Genomic DNA, 21,591 nt, shown 5'->3' with positions numbered 1-21,591 from the left:
ATTAAGCTTTCAAGCGTAATCTACAAAAAAAATAAGATGTAGAGCTGCTTCTTGCAAACTTGTTATAACCTTGGACAATTTCATGGCCAGTTGTTTACCTTATAAAGAACTGCTGCATTATAATGACAGCCCCAAAGTCTTAGGACAGCCCAAAAGTCTTAAGACAGCCCCAAAGTCTTAGGACAGCCCCAATAACAGCGAACAATATAAAAAGCTTTGTTTCCTGTTTCCCTGGGCCGCAATTCGGGTGAAGACCTTCACATATTTCTGTTATCGTTATCTTTGAATCTATGAATTGTTGTCTTTGTATTATTCTGAAAATTTTTAAGTAAAACAAAACCATTTTTTTGGTGATTCTGAAAACTTTTAAGACAAGTCTCAGAGTGATTTTTCCTAGAAATATCTTTATTTTGTTGTAGTTTAGATATTAATACTAGCAAACGCCGTCGAGGACCCTGAAACAACGTCTAGCATCTTTAACCTGCAGGTAAGGACAATTTATGATTGTAACAGGTTATGGGTTATTGTGCTTCTAGGGAGCACCTTTAACATTCATCTTAACCTGTTTTCAGTATTATTTCAAGTCATTTTTCACCATGTCATGCATCACTGCAATCTCTAGAAGTAAGATAATAAAACAATTTCAGCTCAAATTAATGTTTCATTGTTTAATTTATTTGTAATTAAGTATTAAGTAATTATTGTAGTGTGATATAATGATCAATAATGATAACACATCTAAGCACATCTAGGCACTTTTTACACCTGGGATATGGCAAAAATATCAGAAAAATATCAAAAATATTTTCAGAAAAATCATGATTCACGATTTTATCACAGTTCTTTTTCATGTTGGTTTTACTATTTTGCAAGTGACTGAGCATTACAGCCTTAGGTAACAAAATATAGAATAAAAAAGAATGGCAGACATTTAGGCCAAAGTGGCGAAGATAAAAAATCTTTGTCATTATTTTTTTTTGTTATTAAAAATTAAGAACAAAGATACATACACACAGCTTAATATACTAATGAAATAAACAGTGTTTTATTTTTTTCAGCTATAGGTGTATTCAACACTAGCATTGAAGAAAGTAATTAAATGAACAAATATGAAAATAAAACACAACCAACTTAAAGTTCTCAGTCAAGAGCAGTGAGTGATTTCCTATTTATGTTGTGTTGTTTTATTAACATTAAAGGGATAATTTAATCATATACTCTCTTAAGTTGGTTTAAACCCGAATTCTTTCTTCTGTTGAAAATAAAAGTTATTTGGAAGAAAGTAGGTAACCAAACAGTTGATGCACCCCGGTGACTTCCATAGTATATTTTTTTCCTACTATGGAAGTCAATGGGGACCAGCAACTGTTTGGTGAACTATAATATGCAGCAGCATTTTTACTATTACCCCTCATTTACACTGCACACGCCTGCGGCGCATTACGGCTGCGACAAGGTTTTATTCTGTCCTCCACGCGGTTCCAACTCACACCGGGAGCATATCAGAAGCTGAGCGACTGGATGCCTGAGACCATGTAATTTGCCTGTCCGACGTGTTTTTCTGATTTTGGGGTTTCTCCTACCAAGGATATATTGCCAATATACGTGCAATACATTTGGGAGTCTGCACAGGGTGTTTATTTTGAAATTGACAGGGGTTTTTTTACTTTTATTTTGTATTTCCGGTGCGACTTGGACGCACGTCCGTCAAAAATAGGCTACTGTCTCCGGCCTTAGGCTACTGTCTCTTTAAGACTTGCACGCGATGCGTCTAATATACACGCATTTGACAAGCAGTCAGATTTTCCCTTAATTTTCTCTGTTTGCTTTAGACATAACCAACTTTGTTTATGTAAACCTTGTGTGCATTTTACAGTATTAGCGCAACATAAGACTCGAAAGATATCTTAGTCCAGTAACCAGGTGCTGTTAGACAGGCTTTTAGAGCATGTGCACATCGGGTGTTTGAGCTCAGAAAAGCGCATGTTAGAACGGCGCATCAGCAGCGAATAACATGTTTAACCGGCAAGGCTTTAAAGTAGGGCTGGGTATATTGACACAAATTTAACAATTCGATTTGATTTCGATTCACAAGCTTGCAATTCGATTCGATTACGATTCGATTCGACTCAATATTGATTATTTTGGATATCAGGTACAATACATTGTGTAATATCCATTGGTGCATCATAAATGTGGAGACATGGAGGTAAATTACTTTGAATGTTTATTAACAGGTGCAGAGCGGACAACGCATCTCGACACTGTCTCAGCAGAAAACAGACTGACACCGGAACAACACTACTCTCTACTCCAGTGCATCAAGAGAAAAGGTAACATATGCAAACCCATGTCACCCTCTACTGGACAACCTTGTCTATAGCATCCCATTTACTACACATTGCAAATTTTCTCAAGGAAAACAAATCTCTTAACTATTATTGTAAACTATGGGAGCCAGTACCTATTGGCTTCATGACCCTACTATAATTCTGCAAGAACCAATGAGGTTCATTCTCGTGTTACGCAGCACGTTTGAGCTTCAGCAAAAACCAATGAGGTTCATTCTCGTGTTACGCAGCACATTTGAGCTTCAGCAAGAACCAATGAGGTTCATTCTCATGTTACGCAGCACATTTGAGCTTCAGCAAGAACCAATGAGGTTCATTCTCATGTTACGCAGCACGTTTGAGCTTCCGCAAGAACCAATGAGGTTCATTCTCGTGTTACGCAGCACGTTTGAGCTTCTGCAAGAACCAATGAGGTTCATTCTCATGTTACGCAGCACATTTGAGCTTCAGCAAGAACCAATGAGGTTCATTCTCATGTTACGCAGCACGTTTGAGCTTCCGCAAGAACCAATGAGGTTCATTCTCGTGTTACGCAGCACGTTTGAGCTTCTGCAAGAACCAATGAGGTTCATTCTCATGTTACGCAGCACATTTGAGCTTCAGCAAGAACCAATGAGGTTCATTCTCGTGTTACGCAGCACGTTTGAGCTTCTGCAAGAACCAATGAGGTTCATTCTCATGTTACGCAGCACGTTTGAGCTTCAGCAAGAACCAATGAGGTTCATTCTCGTGTTACGCAGCACGTTTGAGCTTCAGCAAGAACCAATGAGGTTCATTCTCATGTTACGCAGCACGTTTGAGCTTCTGCAAGAACCAATGAGGTTCATTCTCGTGTTACGCAGCACGTTTGAGCTTCTGCAAGAACCAATGAGGTTCATTCTCATGTTACGCAGCACGTTTGAGCTTCCGCAAGAACCAATGAGGTTCATTCTCATGTTACGCAGCACGTTTGAGCTTCAGCAAGAACCAATGAGGTTCATTCTCATGTTACGCATCACGTTTGAGCTTCAGCAAGAACCAATGAGGTTCATTCTCGTGTTATGCAGCACGTTTGAGCTTCCTCAAGAACCAGTGATTCATTCTTGTGTTACACAGCACGTTTGAGCTTCTGCAAGAACCAATGAGGTTCATTCTCATGTTACGCAGCACGTTTGAGCTTCTGCAAGAACCAATGAGGTTCATTCTCATGTTACGCAGCACGTTTGAGCTTCTGCAAGAACCAATGAGGTTCATTCTCATGTTACGCAGCACGTTTGAGCTTCAGCAAGAACCAATGAGGTTCATTCTCATGTTACGCAGCACGTTTGAGCTTCTGCAAGAACCAATGAGGTTCATTCTCGTGTTACGCAGCACGTTTGAGCTTCTGCAAGAACCAATGAGGTTCATTCTCATGTTACGCAGCACGTTTGAGCTTCTGCAAGAACCAATGAGGTTCATTCTCATGTTACGCAGCACGTTTGAGCTTCTGCAAGAACCAATGAGGTTCATTCTCGTGTTACGCAGCACGTTTGAGCTTCAGCAAGAACCAATGAGGTTCATTCTCATGTTACGCAGCACGTTTGAGCTTCTGCAAGAACCAATGAGGTTCATTCTCGTGTTACGCAGCACGTTTGAGCTTCTGCAAGAACCAATGAGGTTCATTCTCATGTTACGCAGCACGTTTGAGCTTCTGCAAGAACCAATGAGGTTCATTCTCGTGTTACGCAGCACGTTTGAGCTTCTGCAAGAACCAATGAGGTTCATTCTCGTGTTACGCAGCACGTTTGAGCTTCTGCAAGAACCAATGAGGTTCATTCTCATGTTACGCAGCACGTTTGAGCTTCTGCAAGAACCAATGAGGTTCATTCTCGTGTTACGCAGCACGTTTGAGCTTCTGCAAGAACCAATGAGGTTCATTCTCATGTTACGCAGCACGTTTGAGCTTCAGCAAGAACCAATGAGGTTCATTCTCGTGTTACGCAGCACGTTTGAGCTTCTGCAAGAACCAATGAGGTTCATTCTCGTGTTATGCAGCACGTTTGAGCTTCTGCAAGAACCAATGAGGTTCATTCTCGTGTTACGCAGCACGTTTGAGCTTCTGCAAGAACCAATGAGGTTCATTCTCATGTTACGCAGCACGTTTGAGCTTCTGCAAGAACCAATGAGGTTCATTCTCGTGTTACGCAGCACGTTTGAGCTTCAGCAAGAACCAATGAGGTTCATTCTCATGTTACGCAGCACGTTTGAGCTTCAGCAAGAACCAATGAGGTTCATTCTCGTGTTATGCAGCACGTTTGAGCTTCTGCAAGAACCAATGAGGTTCATTCTCATGTTACGCAGCACGTTTGAGGTTCAGCAAGAACCAATGAGGTTCATTCTCGTGTTATGCAGCACGTTTGAGCTTCTGCAAGAACCAATGAGGTTCATTCTCGTGTTACGCAGCACGTTTGAGCTTCTGCAAGAACCAATGAGGTTCATTCTCATGTTACGCAGCACGTTTGAGCTTCTGCAAGAACCAATGAGGTTCATTCTCATGTTACGCAGCACGTTTGAGCTTCTGCAAGAACCAATGAGGTTCATTCTCATGTTACGCAGCACGTTTGAGCTTCAGCAAGAACCAATGAGGTTCATTCTCATGTTACGCAGCACGTTTGAGCTTCAGCAAGAACCAATGAGGTTCATTCTCGTGTTATGCAGCACGTTTGAGCTTCCTCAAGAACCAGTGATTCATTCTTGTGTTACACAGCACGTTTGAGCTTCTGCAAGAACCAATGAGGTTCATTCTCATGTTACGCAGCACGTTTGAGCTTCTGCAAGAACCAATGAGGTTCATTCTCATGTTACGCAGCACGTTTGAGCTTCTGCAAGAACCAATGAGGTTCATTCTCATGTTACGCAGCACGTTTGAGCTTCAGCAAGAACCAATGAGGTTCATTCTCATGTTACGCAGCACGTTTGAGCTTCTGCAAGAACCAATGAGGTTCATTCTCGTGTTACGCAGCACGTTTGAGCTTCTGCAAGAACCAATGAGGTTCATTCTCATGTTACGCAGCACGTTTGAGCTTCTGCAAGAACCAATGAGGTTCATTCTCGTGTTATGCAGCACGTTTGAGCTTCCTCAAGAACCAGTGATTCATTCTTGTGTTACGCAGCACGTTTGAGCTTCTGCAAGAACCAATGAGGTTCATTCTCGTGTTACGCAGCACGTTTGAGCTTCTGCAAGAACCAATGAGGTTCATTCTCATGTTACGCAGCACGTTTGAGCTTCTGCAAGAACCAATGAGGTTCATTCTCGTGTTACGCAGCACGTTTGAGCTTCTGCAAGAACCAATGAGGTTCATTCTCATGTTACGCAGCACGTTTGAGCTTCTGCAAGAACCAATGAGGTTCATTCTCGTGTTACGCAGCACGTTTGAGCTTCTGCAAGAACCAATGAGGTTCATTCTCGTGTTACGCAGCACGTTTGAGCTTCTGCAAGAACCAATGAGGTTCATTCTCGTGTTACGCAGCACGTTTGAGCTTCTGCAAGAACCAATGAGGTTCATTCTCGTGTTACGCAGCACGTTTGAGCTTCCGCAAGAACCAATGAGGTTCATTCTCGTGTTACGCAGCACGTTTGAGCTTCTGCAAGAACCAATGAGGTTCATTCTCGTGTTACGCAGCACGTTTGAGCTTCAGCAAGAACCAATGAGGTTCATTCTCGTGTTACGCAGCACGTTTGAGCTTCTGCAAGAACCAATGAGGTTCATTCTCATGTTACGCAGCACGTTTGAGCTTCCGCAAGAACCAATGAGGTTCATTCTCATGTTACGCAGCACGTTTGAGCTTCAGCAAGAACCAATGAGGTTCATTCTCATGTTACGCAGCACGTTTGAGCTTCAGCAAGAACCAATGAGGTTCATTCTCGTGTTATGCAGCACGTTTGAGCTTCCTCAAGAACCAGTGATTCATTCTTGTGTTACACAGCACGTTTGAGCTTCTGCAAGAACCAATGAGGTTCATTCTCATGTTACGCAGCACGTTTGAGCTTCTGCAAGAACCAATGAGGTTCATTCTCATGTTACGCAGCACGTTTGAGCTTCTGCAAGAACCAATGAGGTTCATTCTCATGTTACGCAGCACGTTTGAGCTTCTGCAAGAACCAATGAGGTTCATTCTCGTGTTACGCAGCACGTTTGAGCTTCTGCAAGAACCAATGAGGTTCATTCTCATGTTACGCAGCACGTTTGAGCTTCTGCAAGAACCAATGAGGTTCATTCTCATGTTACGCAGCACGTTTGAGCTTCTGCAAGAACCAATGAGGTTCATTCTCGTGTTACGCAGCACGTTTGAGCTTCTGCAAGAACCAATGAGGTTCATTCTCATGTTACGCAGCACGTTTGAGCTTCTGCAAGAACCAATGAGGTTCATTCTCGTGTTACGCAGCACGTTTGAGCTTCTGCAAGAACCAATGAGGTTCATTCTCATGTTACGCAGCACGTTTGAGCTTCTGCAAGAACCAATGAGGTTCATTCTCGTGTTACGCAGCACGTTTGAGCTTCTGCAAGAACCAATGAGGTTCATTCTCATGTTACGCAGCACGTTTGAGCTTCAGCAAGAACCAATGAGGTTCATTCTCGTGTTATGCAGCACGTTTGAGCTTCTGCAAGAACCAATGAGGTTCATTCTCATGTTACGCAGCACGTTTGAGCTTCAGCAAGAACCAATGAGGTTCATTCTCGTGTTATGCAGCACGTTTGAGCTTCTGCAAGAACCAATGAGGTTCATTCTCGTGTTACGCAGCACGTTTGAGCTTCTGCAAGAACCAATGAGGTTCATTCTCATGTTACGCAGCACGTTTGAGCTTCTGCAAGAACCAATGAGGTTCATTCTCGTGTTACGCAGCACGTTTGAGCTTCTGCAAGAACCAATGAGGTTCATTCTCATGTTACGCAGCACGTTTGAGCTTCAGCAAGAACCAATGAGGTTCATTCTCATTTTACGCAGCACGTTTGAGCTTCAGCAAGAACCAATGAGGTTCATTCTCGTGTTATGCAGCACGTTTGAGCTTCCTCAAGAACCAGTGATTCATTCTTGTGTTACACAGCACGTTTGAGCTTCTGCAAGAACCAATGAGGTTCATTCTCATGTTACGCAGCACGTTTGAGCTTCTGCAAGAACCAATGAGGTTCATTCTCATGTTACGCAGCACGTTTGAGCTTCAGCAAGAACCAATGAGGTTCATTCTCATGTTACGCAGCACGTTTGAGCTTCTGCAAGAACCAATGAGGTTCATTCTCGTGTTACGCAGCACGTTTGAGCTTCTGCAAGAACCAATGAGGTTCATTCTCGTGTTATACAGCACGTTTGAGCTTCCTCAAGAACCAGTGATTCATTCTTGTGTTACGCAGCACGTTTGAGCTTCTGCAAGAACCAATGAGGTTCATTCTCGTGTTACGCAGCACGTTTGAGCTTCTGCAAGAACCAATGAGGTTCATTCTCATGTTACGCAGCACGTTTGAGCTTCTGCAAGAACCAATGAGGTTCATTCTCGTGTTACGCAGCACGTTTGAGCTTCTGCAAGAACCAATGAGGTTCATTCTCATGTTACGCAGCACGTTTGAGCTTCTGCAAGAACCAATGAGGTTCATTCTCGTGTTACGCAGCACGTTTGAGCTTCTGCAAGAACCAATGAGGTTCATTCTCGTGTTACGCAGCACGTTTGAGCTTCTGCAAGAACCAATGAGGTTCATTCTCGTGTTACGCAGCACGTTTGAGCTTCTGCAAGAACCAATGAGGTTCATTCTCGTGTTACGCAGCACGTTTGTGCTTCTGCAAGAACCAATGAGGTTCATTCTCATGTTACGCAGCACGTTTGAGCTTCTGCAAGAACCAATGAGGTTCATTCTCGTGTTACGCAGCACGTTTGAGCTTCTGCAAGAACCAATGAGGTTCATTCTCATGTTACGCAGCACGTTTGAGCTTCTGCAAGAACCAATGAGGTTCATTCTCGTGTTACGCAGCACGTTTGAGCTTCTGCAAGAACCAATGAGGTTCATTCTCATGTTACGCAGCACGTTTGAGCTTCTGCAAGAACCAATGAGGTTCATTCTCATGTTACGCAGCACGTTTGAGCTTCTGCAAGAACCAATGAGGTTCATTCTCGTGTTACGCAGCACGTTTGAGCTTCTGCAAGAACCAATGAGGTTCATTCTTGTGTTACGCAGCACGTTTGAGCTTCTGCAAGAACCAATGAGGTTCATTCTCGTGTTATGCAGCACGTTTGAGCTTCCTCAAGAACCAGTGATTCATTCTTGTGTTACACAGCACGTTTGAGCTTCTGCAAGAACCAATGAGGTTCATTCTCATGTTACGCAGCACGTTTGAGCTTCTGCAAGAACCAATGAGGTTCATTCTCGTGTTACGCAGCACGTTTGAGCTTCTGCAAGAACCAATGAGGTTCATTCTCGTGTTACGCAGCACGTTTGAGATTCTGCAAGAACCAATGAGGTTCATTCTCATGTTACGCAGCACGTTTGAGCTTCTGCAAGAACCAATGAGGTTCATTCTCGTGTTACGCAGCACGTTTGAGCTTCTGCAAGAACCAATGAGGTTCATTCTCGTGTTACGCAGCATGTTTGAGCTTCAGCAAGAACCAATGAGGTTCATTCTCATGTTACGCAGCACGTTTGAGCTTCTGCAAGAACCAATGAGGTTCATTCTCGTGTTACGCAGCACGCTTCAGCTTCCGCAAGAACCAATTAGTATTCAGTTGAATTATGTTGAATACTAAATGGCTTTGATAAATATTATTTGAAATGTAAATATGATGGATCATTTTCTTTCCCTTAAAGATGGATCAGTGTCACAAACATTGCAGCAGTGCCTCAGACCATGGCCTGGACATATCTCCTAGTATGAACAGTGAGTATAATTTTAAGCAACATCAGTTTTATGTTAGCAGCATAAAGCATCAAATCTCCTTCAGAAAGCACAATCTGATGGCAATGGTAGACGAGAGTAGACTGCAGCAAAGGGGTACTGAAATATTGCATCTAATCCACTTCATGTTGTTTCTATTATTATTATTATTAAGCAATAAGTTGAACATTGCAATATATGTCAATACATCTACTGATCCATCATCCCCTAAGTTAAACCTACTAAGTCTCCACCATGGCTCCTCCCTCCATTGACTCCACCGTGGGCCTTCGTCCTGGCTCTGGTCTGGGTCCCCTCCTGGGTCCTCCCAGGCTTCTCCCACCCATTTCTGTTGTAATACAGAATCTTAATTACAAGCCCTTTATCAATGTCGCTGTTGTTGTTGTTTGGCGTAACTCAATGTCATTGTCAATCGTTTAGATCAGATTTTAGTTAGATTCACAAAAAATCTGATTTGGAGTGACAGTGTGACCATTACTACCTGATCTTGAATCAGATGTATACGTTTTAAGACATTTCAATGACACATTTGTAAAATAATAAATAAGTATAGTAGTTAATTGTCTCCTATTAACCTAGTAAGAGGCCCATCATAATCATGCAAATTAAACCTTAAAAATAAAATATCATGAATTTAATATTTAATAGTATTTTATGCAGATTGCATTTAATAGATTACACATTCAAGAAAATATGTATGTGCAATTCTTTTGTAAAATGTGTTTTTATGCATATTTGGACTGAGTTTTCATTGCATTTACACAGTTTTGACCAGTTTCGAGTGCTTCAAAAGAATTGCGAAGAAATTGGTTCAGTAGATTCAAAGTTTGGAAAAGCTTTGTTTTTCTCATCTCTAGTGCTTACAGTATTTTGTAGATACTATTCTAAATCTTGATTATAGAAGTACTAACAGAACATGGATACACCATAAAGGAAGAGCTTGGACAAGGGGCTTCAGGAATAGCGTTTCTTGTGAAAGACTCAGAGGGAGATCGTTATGTGGTCAAACAGATGAATTCCAGAGCTGTAAGCATTTACTAAATCTTATTCAAATATTGACCATAGAAGTGAAAGCTTTTCCTTTACGATAAAGATGAGTGTCACTTTTTAATGGAAATTATTATTTTTTTTTTTTCTTTTCTTAGGGGAAGGAGCTGGAAACTGTCAAAAATGAAGTCGAGATCTTGAAAACTCTGAACTTTGGATACATTGCTACTTATGTGGATTCATTTGAAGGTTTTTTTTTTTTTTTTGCACATTAATTTCTTTTTTATTATTTTTTATTCCAAATTAAAAATCTGGTGTTTTGTTGTGTTTCTCAAAATTCTTTATAGAACTACTAACCACAAACATATACTGTATGAGACTGATGAAGGATAACACAAACAAAAACATCTGTATAGATGTCGGAAAATTAAGCTTTTTTTAATACACTGAGAGTTACATTTTTGTCTGACTGGATGTTGATTTATTTAGATAAAGATGCCGGATGCTTTTATATTGTGATGGAGTATTGTGAAGGAGGTGATCTTTCCAAAGTGATGCAAAAACAGAAAGGTGTTTTTGAAGAAAAACAGGTGAGTTTCTTATGCAGACATTCTGTATATTCCATTATATTTCCTTAAAACAACCCTCACATAAAACTTTCCAAACTTTTTGATTTAAAAATATGATTTAGTATGATATGAAACACACACACACACACACACACACACACACACACACACACACACACACACACACACACACACACACACACACAGAGCTTATGTAGCTGTCTAAATGGGGACATTGCACAGACTTCTATTATTTTAATATAATTTATAAATATTACAATCTAACACCAAACTTTACTAAAACACACTCACACATTGGGATTTCTCCATGTGCGCAGATCCTTGACTGGCTGGTTCAGATTTGTCTGGCTCTCCAGCATCTCTATGAGAAGAACATTATTCATAGAGATATTAAACCTCAGGTATATGCACTGATAAAGCTCAATTAATCATATCTCATATCAAGTCAAATCTGTAAGATTTATGAGATTTCTGTTGTCATTGTAGAATGTCTTTCTGACTGAAGATGGTTACATCAATCTAGGAGATTTTGGATGCTCAAAGGCATTGGACAGGTAAACTAATACAAAAATATGATCTAGTGATGGATAAAAATGAAAATTATTGGCCAAAACTAAAAGCCCTGGACTTTTATAGGATTGAGTTTACATTGTTTTTCCTCTGCAGAGCTGATGAATATGCTAAAACAGTTGTGGGTGCCAATCTCTACATCAGCCCAGAAGTTTATCAGAAGAAATATAATTCCAAGAGGTATTGGATAATTTAATGTATATCAAATATCAGTCTGTTCAGCATTATAAAATGCTTGTTAAAATGTTAAAAGTTACAATTTCCTTAAGGTCTTTACATGAAGGGTGACTATTTTAATTGTAAACAAAATCAAAACAAAATTAAAGCTGCAAGCAGCATTTATCAGGGTTCAAGCAATTAAGGCATTTAAGGCCTTTAAGCACAAAAGCATCAAAAGTTATTATGTTTTATTTAGGAAGATGGAAAAGATAATGTTCTAGCATGATTTACATGATATACCAAATTCTAGCATGATTTACCATAGTTTATCATGATTTATCAGGGTTTACCATGATTTACCCTGTTCTAGCATAGTTTACCATGATTTTATCTTAGTTTACCTTGATTTACCTTGAAAAGCACATGTGAAAAGACTTCTTTAATAAGTAGAATGTCCAGCAGAGGGCACTAGAAGACCACTTATTGGCTCACTTTCACTTTAAACCTCATGATTTTCCCCAGTTTTCTGCACTAAAGCAAACCAGTTTTTCCATGTTAACTCCATAATATATGCTCTCTCTCTCTCTCTCTCTCTCTCTCACACACACACACACACACACACACACACACACACACACACACACACACACAAAGAGAAATGTTGTTGTTGTTTTTTCAATGCTATTGGGATATGTCATTATGAAAATATATTTGAATGGTCTATAAACATTTCACAAAGTCTTTGTAAACTATTAATCAGATGATTCAGAATGTGTTCAGAAACCTAAGACTACACACACACATTATGTTGTAGATACAGACATTTGAACTATATGATGTGATCAAACTGTTTACTGCAAGTCTCCTTCAGGATTCACATTCCTCAATGTGACACAATTGTCAGTAGTAATACTTCAAAAGATGAATTTTCACTAAATGTGATTGTAAATGTTAAAAGAGAGATTTTATAAAGTCTAAATATTAATTAAAGAACAATATTAAATAGTATGACAAAGTATCTATTCTAAACAGCAGGGGGCAGTAAAGTACCACTTATTGGCTTAACATGCCATTATATTCATATCATGTTCACATTTTTAACTGTTATAGAGGCAAATTTTGTCCGATCTGTCTGAAAATTGGCATGATTGTTTAGAGTCTTATGTCACATGTTCTGACTTGTTTTTATAGGCTTTCGGGGACACTTGGTCAAGGCCACAAATTGAAGTGACCCCATTATAGCCATCCAAATGAAGTAGTTCAACTTTTTCTGATAATTATTGATCTAGAGAGTCCAGAGAATTTTACTGCACTAGTTTTGAACATTTTGAACTAAATGACAATGATACACAAACTATAAGGCGAAACCTGGCATGTTTGGAATCGTTGGACTCGGGAAGGATTCAGGATTTCAACTAATGGTTGAGTGCGTTAATAGCCATTTTTATGACTTTTTTCCATGTTATAGCGCCACCAAGTGGCCAATCATAGCAATTTTTTTATCAAATGACCTCAGATTGAGCTCATGAACATGTAAACGGAAAGAGACATTTTTGCTAAACTCGGGACACAAGTTATAATTGTTTTAGTAAAAGTGGCCCTGGTGCCTTCAAACATTTTGGTTCCCCTTAGCAACCGTGAATTTAAATTAAGTTTTTTTTTGATGATTATTGATAGTCACTGTCCAGAGAATATTTCTGCAGTGGTTTGGTTCCAATCAGGCTAAAAACCTAAGAGTAGTTCACAAAAGTAGGTTTTTCAAAAAACCTCAATTTACTCGAAATTGGCGCCTGAAGGCCGAGCAAATCGGCGATAGGCATTTTGTCCGCCTTGCGCCAAGGATTCCAACGATATAAAACACTTGATCTTGGGACAAACGGTCTAAGAGTTATGAGCAATTTTGAACTTTTGGTTGCTGTAGCGCCACCTACGGGCCATTCGGGGTCATACTCTGATAGGTTGTCCCCAAATTGAGGCCTACCATCTGGCCAGGTTTCAAGTCTCTAGGCCTTACGGTTTGGCCTGCACGATGCGTTTTACAAATCCTTACAATTACAATAATGTTTCAGCATTTCATGCTTGAACCCCTAAAAAAATTATCAGTTGAGTACAGTACACTTCTTAATTTGCATTGTCGTGCATCGTCTGTTTTAGTGACATATGGTCATTGGGATGGTTGCTCCATGATCTCTGCATGCTTGATGTGTGGGTGAGTATTTTTCTTTTTCTTTTTCAAAAAGACCTGTATTAAATCATACAGATGCAAATTACAAAAATATAACTTGATGGGTCTGTTTCAATTACCTTTATAATCTACAAACACAGAGCACAGTGCTTTTTCATGGTAACTGAATAAAAGGCTTCCTTGATTTTCAAATATATTGCAATTAAACATTAATATAAAAAAATAGATATTTAATAAATATTTAAAACTCTCAACAATGATAGGACTGGATGATATGACCAACATCTTATATCACAATATGAATGATATTATGTGGTGATCAAAAAAAAAAAAAGCTATTTTTGCTAAAAATAAAATTCCCAGCCAGCAAACTCATGAGGAGCCCACATGGACTTGACCTGGACTATCTAACTGGGACGGAGTCAGTTTTGTCCTTAGTTTCCATGTAGGCCCCACATGGGTTATCCCAGATTAAATGAACATTGCTCAGTGTGCACTACAGGGTGATAAATGTAACACTGAATCGGTGTTGGAGTTAATGAGATAATTAAGCGATTAACTGAGTGATGATTGAGCATTATTGAAGATAGCTGATGATAACCGGGAATAAAGTCTAAATATTTCGAGAATAAAGTCGAAACATTTAGAGATTAAAGTCAAAACATTTCAAGAATAAAGATGAAACATTTAGAGAATAAAGTTGAAACATTTAGAGAATAAAGTCAAAACATTTAGAGAATTAAGTCAAAACATATAGAGAATAAAGACGAAACATTTTGAGAATAAAGTCGAAACATGAGAATACAGTCTTCCGTAGAAGTTGCGTGTGTGTGCATTCTTAACGGTGCGCATCCAGTCGTGTGTGTGTGTGTGTGTGTGTGTGTGTGTGTGTGTGTGTGTGTGTGTGTGTGTGTGTGTAAAGAAATGCGCTTGTGAAGTCGAACTGCCTCGGACATGGATCTAGACAAAATAGTAGCCGTTTACTTTTATCTGGACTTTCAACAAAAGGAAATTCTACAGGTGCTAATATACTAACATGCATTACCATGGCGTTGCCTATAGACAAGCACCGACAGAGTCGGCACCACAATCCAAACTTTATGTGGCAGTGTTTTTGACGTGTTTTCGTGCTCGTCTAAAGGCAACACCATCTGGTTCGAGAACACTTAACAGTAACCACACTGTCTCCCTCTTCACCATAAATACGTTCTGGATACATTTTAAGTGCATCATTCTGTATCCAATCATTTGGCCAAATCCTGTGATTTCCTCAGATATTATATATATATATATATACAGTACCAGTCAAAAGTTTGGAAACATTACTATTTTTAATGTTTTTGAAAGAAGTCTCTTATGCTCATCAAGCCTGCAGTTAAAAAAAAACAAACAAAAAAAAAACCCCAAAAAACAGTAATATTATGAAATATTATTACAATTTAAAATAATGGTTCTCTTTTTTAATATATTTTAAAATGTAATTTATTTTTGTGATGCAAAGCTCTTGCATCACACTCATCGTCTTAATCATACACTCAATTTAATTATATCACATGGAACCGATCCAACCGATATAGATATCATTCCACAAAGTGATGAAGTCACTGACCATTATATGGTAACTTGCATATTACGTACTGCTGTAATATGTCATGCGGCACCGCGTTATCGACCAGGCAGAACAATCCTTCCATCCACCATAGATAATTTCTCAAATTGCTTATCTAATCTGTTTCAGCTGCTCAGTGAACCCAAACAAACAGATGAACTAGAAGAACTAACTAGCACTATGAGCACCATTCTCTCTGGAACACTGGATATTGTTGCACCAATTAGATTAAAAAAGGTCAGAGAGAAAATTAAAGCACCGTGGTACAACAATACTACGCGTGTTCTAAAGAGAGAAACCTGTATTTTAGAGCGTAAATGGAAACAAACTAATTTAGAGGTCTTTAGAATCGCGTGGAAAGACAGTATGTCATGTTATAAAAAGGCCCTAAAAGCGGCCAGGGCTGAGCATCTCCGCAAACTAATAGAAAATAACCAAAATAATCCAAGGTTTTTATTTAACACCGTGGCTAGACTAACAAATAAACAGACGTCACCCGAACAAAATATCCTGTTACAGTTTAGTAGTAATGATTTTATGAAGTTCTTCACTGAGAAAATAGAAAACATCAGAACCACAATTGTAAACGTTCAATCTTCAATCGCGCCTTATAATTCAGCCTCAATTATCACCCCGCAAGAACAATTACAGTGCTTTACAACTATAGAACAAAAAGAGTTAAATAAACGTATAATTTCATCTAAAACAACAACATGTTTATTAGATCCTATACCAACTAAACTATTGAAAGAAGTGTTACCTGTAGTGGAAGAGCATCTCCTCAATATTATTAACTCGTCTTTATCTTTAGGTCATGTTCCAAGAACATTTAAACTGGCAGTTATAAAACCTCTCATTAAGAAACCACAATTAGATCATAATAACCTAGCAAATTATAGACCCATTTCAAATCTTCCATTTATGTCTAAAATACTAGAAAAAGTTGTGTCCGCCCAACTGGGCTCTTTCTTGCAAGAAAATGACACCTATGAAAAGTTTCAGTCTGGGTTCAGGCCGCATCATAGCACTGAAACTGCGCTCGTTAAAATCACAAATGATTTACTTCTAGCTTCTGACCTGTATCTCAATACTAGTTTTACTTGATCTTAGTGCTGCGTTCGACACTATAGATCACACAATACTCTTAGATCGACTACAAAATTATACTGGTGTTCAAGGACAAGCATTAAGCTGGTTCAGATCATACTTATCTGACCGCTACCATTTTGTCTATTTAAATGGAGAAAAAATCGATCATAACTCCAGTAAACTATGGAGTGCCGCAGGGATCTGTGTTAGGCCCTCTATTATTCTCAGTATATATGATGCCACTTGGAAATATTATAAGGAAACATGGAATTTTTGTTATGCTGATGACACTCAAATCTATATTTCATCACGGCCGGATGAAAACGCTAAATTATCCAAATTGACAGAGTGTGTTAAAGATATAAAAGATTGGATGACGCGTAATTTTCTTTTATTAAATCCAGACAAGACAGAGGTAATACTTATCGGTTCAAAAAACCGCCCACAAAACCTCTTACAATACAACTTTAACATAGTAGGATGTCTTGTTACTTTATCCTCTACAGTAAAAGACCTGTGTTATACTCGACTGTAACCTGTCTTTTGAAAATCATATTTCATATGTTACAAAAACAGCCTTTTTCCACCTTAGAAACATTGCTAAGCTACGTAATATGCTATCAGTTTCTGATGCAGAAAAGCTAGTTCATGCATTCATGACCTCGAGACTAGATTACTGTAATGCTTTATTAGCCGGTTGTCCTGCATCCTCAATAAACAAGCTACAGTTAGTCCAAAATGCCGCCGCTAGAGTTCTTACTAGATCAAGAAAATATGATCATATAACACCGATTTTATCATCACTGCATTGGTTACCTATAAAGTTCCGTATTAATTACAAGGTATTGCTACTGACTTATAAAGCCCTAAACGGCTTAGCTCCAGTCTATTTAACGGATCTTCTATCGCCCTATAATCCATCGCGCTCTTTAAGATCACTAAATTCGAGGCTTTTGGTCATACCTAGGATATCCAGATCCACCAAAGGAGGGAGAGCATTTTCACATTTAGCTCCAAAACTCTGGAATAGCCTTCCTGATACTGTTCGTTGCTCAGACTCGCTCTCCCAGTTTAAAACTAGATTAAAGACGCATCTTTTCAGCCAGGCATTCATATAATATTTTTAATCTTACAGTTCAAACTACAATCCGGCCTCTAGTTCATAAACGCCAGAGGAGAACTGGCCCCCGACTGAGCCTGGGTTCTCCCAAGGTTTTTTTTTTCTCCATTAGGTCACCTGATGGAGATTCAGGTCACCATTAGGTCACTTGATGGAGTTTTTCGGTTCCTTGCCACTGTTGCCTTTGGCTTGCTCAGTTGGGGATATTTTGGAGATATTTAATTTAATTTTATCAATCAATAAATTCCACTAGAAACAAACCTTGTTATATTATTTTAATTTAATACTGTGAAGCTGCTTTGATACAATCTGTATTGTGAAAAGCGCTATACAAATATACTTGACTTGACTTGACTATTTATATATAGAAAATAATTATACACCGTACACACACATGTATTAATCGTTTGACAGCATATATATATATATATATACAGTGCTATGCATAAGTTTAGACACCCATGCTAAAGTTGACTAAAAAGGAATAAAAAATCATCTTTTGGAAATTTAACTTAATGCCTTAATTTAAAAAATTAGGAAAAATCCAACCTTTAAGGACACCAATTTTCTTTGTGAATGAATAATGTATCGTAAATAAATAAATGTTCTTCCTTAAATAAAGTTCCTGATCAAGTTCCCTTGGCCTTTGGAATTAAAATAGCCCCACATCATCACATAGCCTTCACCATTGGCATGGTTTTATTTCAGTTAGCCTAATAGCTGGTTTGATTTGCATTGAGAGATGATCTTATGGAAAGTACCCCATGCCAATCTCTAGTTATGGTGAAGGCTATGTGATGATGTGGGGCTATTTTAATTCCAAAGGCCAAGGGAACTTTATCAGGATGCGTTGTATCCTGGATCCATGAAGTAACTGGCCTTTAAAAATAAAAATCTGCCTGCCTCTATGGGAATTTAACATAGGGGTGTCCAAACTCATGCACCCTGTAATTTAAGGAAGAACATTTATTTATTTACGATACATTATTCATTCACAAAGAAAATTGGTGTCCTCAAAGCTTAATCCCTAAATTAAGGCATTAAGTTCAATTTCCAAAAGATGATTTTTTATTCCTCTTTTTAGTCAACTTTTGCATGGGTGTCTAAACTTATGCATAGCACTGTATTACTAACCAGACTGACTTTATTTCTGTCATACATCTACAGAAGTTTGTATTGAGAATTAACAGAGGTTTCTATGCTAATGTTTTATTTAAAATAATAGTTGGTTTGATTCCTCCATTATGGTGATCAGTGTTTGCTTTAGTTGGGCAGTTTGACTCTTTAACATCAGTATTTGTCTGTCTGCTGTATCTATTTATGACGAGAACAGCAAGACAAAATGTGATCAAAGAATGTTGGCTTTTTATTGACTAACAGTTGTACTCCTCACAAAGCAGCCTTGTTTGCTGATCTCATGAGAAGTAATGCCGCAAGCATTCTGGGAGAATCATATAAAACTCACCCATGGCTCCCAGAATGCATTGCGCCATGAAGCATGTCATCATTGTTGAGACTCATACGCTGAATCTTGATGTCTGTGTGTGAGAAAATCTCCCAGGAATTCAAAATGTGTAACTTGTGTTTTAAAACTCATTCAGATGTTCTGATTAAACTGTGCTGGACTCATGCTGTAGAACACCAACACAACAATAAAACAAAACTAATAACATATCACCCATAAAAAACTCAGACATAATATCAGTCAATTAAGATTCTATATGATGATTATGTTCTCGTCATCAATCAACCTACAGCATCTGATCACATTTTCTCTTGCTGTTCTTGCCAGAGCAAGCACAGTTACAGCAACCAGAGTTTATTTCAGTTTTTTCTTCAACCCCTGCTGACACTAACCAGATACTTATTTTGTTTTATTTTTTTCCTCCACAGGCAAATCACATGCAGCGTCAAGTACTACATTCTTCCAGCATGACAGGAACCCCCCCTCCCATCTCAGAGAGATACTCAGAGGAACTGAGGGAGTTGATCAGACAAATGCTCAGCTGTGACCGTAAAGACAGACCTTCAGCTGATGAGATTCTAGCAAAACCATTCCTGAAAGATGCAGTAAAGAGAAATAAGAGAATTCCAGAAGCACTTGAGCAAAGCTTCATGAAGTCTATTAATGCCTTTAACAAGGCCTACGACAAGCACAATAAAGACATTGAGGGTTTAGTTAGTGAGTGGGGGAAAATAACAGATTCGATGGAGTCTGCACATTATAATGCCACAGCGGGGGGTCTGGCAGGGTCAGTGATCGGGGCAGCTGGAGGAATCACTGCATTGGCTGGTTTAATTTTGGCACCGTTCACTCTTGGAGCGTCTCTGATTGTAACTGGTGTTGGTGTTGGTGTTGGAGTTGCAGGTGGTGTAGCGGGTGCTGCCTCCAGCATTACAGATACAGTAAAACAAAAATCATTCAGAGAGAGCCTTGAACAAATTCAGCAGAAGTATGAATCGGTAAGCGAACCAATTTTCACACCACTGAATAGATTGAGAAAGGTACTGAGAAAAATTACAAAGTTCCGGGTTTTTTTCGGCAATCCGGCTATTGACAATGTACGAATGGCATGCAATGTAGACAAAATAAATGTTTTGGGTGGCGCAGAACTCATGAATTTAGGTCTGTTGGCAAACATTGGTAGAATTGTTACTCGGACTGCAAGAGTTGGACGAGTGGCAGCAGAAGCAGTCTCAGGTGTGTTGGGTGGACTATTAGTCATAGCTGACGTTGCCTTCATAGTGATGGATTCTGCAGACATTCACCAGATGAGACAGGGAAAAGTAGATGATCCAGAGAAGGTCTATTCCAATGCCCTCAAATCCATCGCTCACATGAGGAAAACACACAATGAGCTTTGCAATGTCCAGAAGGAAATAGAAAAAACAAGAGAGGAATTTAAAAAATATACATTGGCAAGAGAAAAAGAAATAGACAATGATTTAAATAGTTTAAAGATATAGATATGATTCCAGTTAAAGACTCATGCAAAATCCTACTGATTTATCCATGAGCATGAGTGAAGGAATCACTCACTCATATTTTTTTTCTTTCTAAATATGTAATATGTTGCTCATAATCAACCAGAATTCAAGAGTGTAATTCAAGAATCCAATCGATTCTGATTGGCTGAAAGCCTTTCCCAGCCATGCGATATTCTACCAGTATCAGCACTGGAACCATTTCACCATATATATCACAAATATAAACATAGCAGATATAGACAATTTGTTTAGATGTTTTCAGAGATGTGAGCTCCTGACCTTCAGCAAAGAAAGCCAAAAAACAAAGATGATCAGGTGATGTAGTTCAGCGCTCATGTACCCGCAAGAACAGCGTCATCTCCACCAGTCCTTCGGGAATTTGCCTCTGGCTCTTATGTAGATAGTGTTTAAACATGAGGTATTTTGCATATATCAAGTGGACAATCTTTGGTCTTATTAATCCATTACTTGTTCCAGAGCAAATCGATTTGGCAAAGGGAAAAGTTAAGATTTCTAGCTTTATATTTTTATTTAACTGTACTATAACTAGCACTGCTTTTGTACTTTTGACTGAACTGTTTGCTTGTTTATTTCCTATTGTACAAACTTATACTTTTACAATGGCTAATATTGTTTATTTACCCATTATTTTTCAATAAATAATATTAATAACATGTCATATTTGGTATTGAGAAAGGGCCCAATAGTGATTGTGATTAAAACTACATTATTACACCATTAGATGTCAGAAGCAAAGACTTTTATGTTGAAAGGGACTGAAACAAGGTTGTAAACAATAAGACAAACATGTGCAAAAATGCATTGACTGTTGTACACTCACCTAAAGGATTATTAGGAACACCTGTTCAATTTCTCATTAATGCAATTATCTAATCAACCAATCACATGGCAGTTGCTTCAATGCATTTAGGGGTGTGGTCCTGGTCAAGACAATCTCCTGAACTCCAAACTGAATGTCAGAATGGGAAAGAAAGGTGATTTAAGCAATTTTGAGCGTGGCATGGTTGTTGGTGCCAGACGGG

At 38.8% G+C, this 21,591-nt stretch overlaps 1 protein-coding gene across 1 annotated transcript; it reads left to right on the top strand.

Moving 5' to 3' along the window:
* The first annotated feature begins 234 nt into the window (after positions 1-234).
* Positions 235-21,228, top strand: LOC311287891 (serine/threonine-protein kinase Nek4-like). The gene is made up of 11 exons (XM_084405006.1): positions 235-487; positions 2,238-2,333; positions 9,164-9,233; positions 10,153-10,277; positions 10,397-10,487; positions 10,728-10,828; positions 11,146-11,229; positions 11,315-11,382; positions 11,495-11,578; positions 13,712-13,766; positions 19,454-21,228. Exons 3-11 carry the CDS (start codon positions 9,164-9,166, stop codon positions 20,525-20,527), a joined length of 1,752 nt encoding a protein of 583 aa, XP_084261132.1. The 5' UTR covers positions 235-487; positions 2,238-2,333; the 3' UTR covers positions 20,528-21,228.
* The last annotated feature ends 363 nt before the right edge of the window (positions 21,229-21,591 follow it).

The sequence above is a fragment of the Rutilus rutilus genome (assembly GCF_951802725.1).
Source record: "Rutilus rutilus genome assembly, chromosome: 3".
NCBI lineage: Eukaryota > Metazoa > Chordata > Actinopteri > Cypriniformes > Leuciscidae > Rutilus > Rutilus rutilus.
Note: the sequence above shows the minus strand (reverse complement) of the source record. Positions and strands in the feature narration are given on the sequence as shown.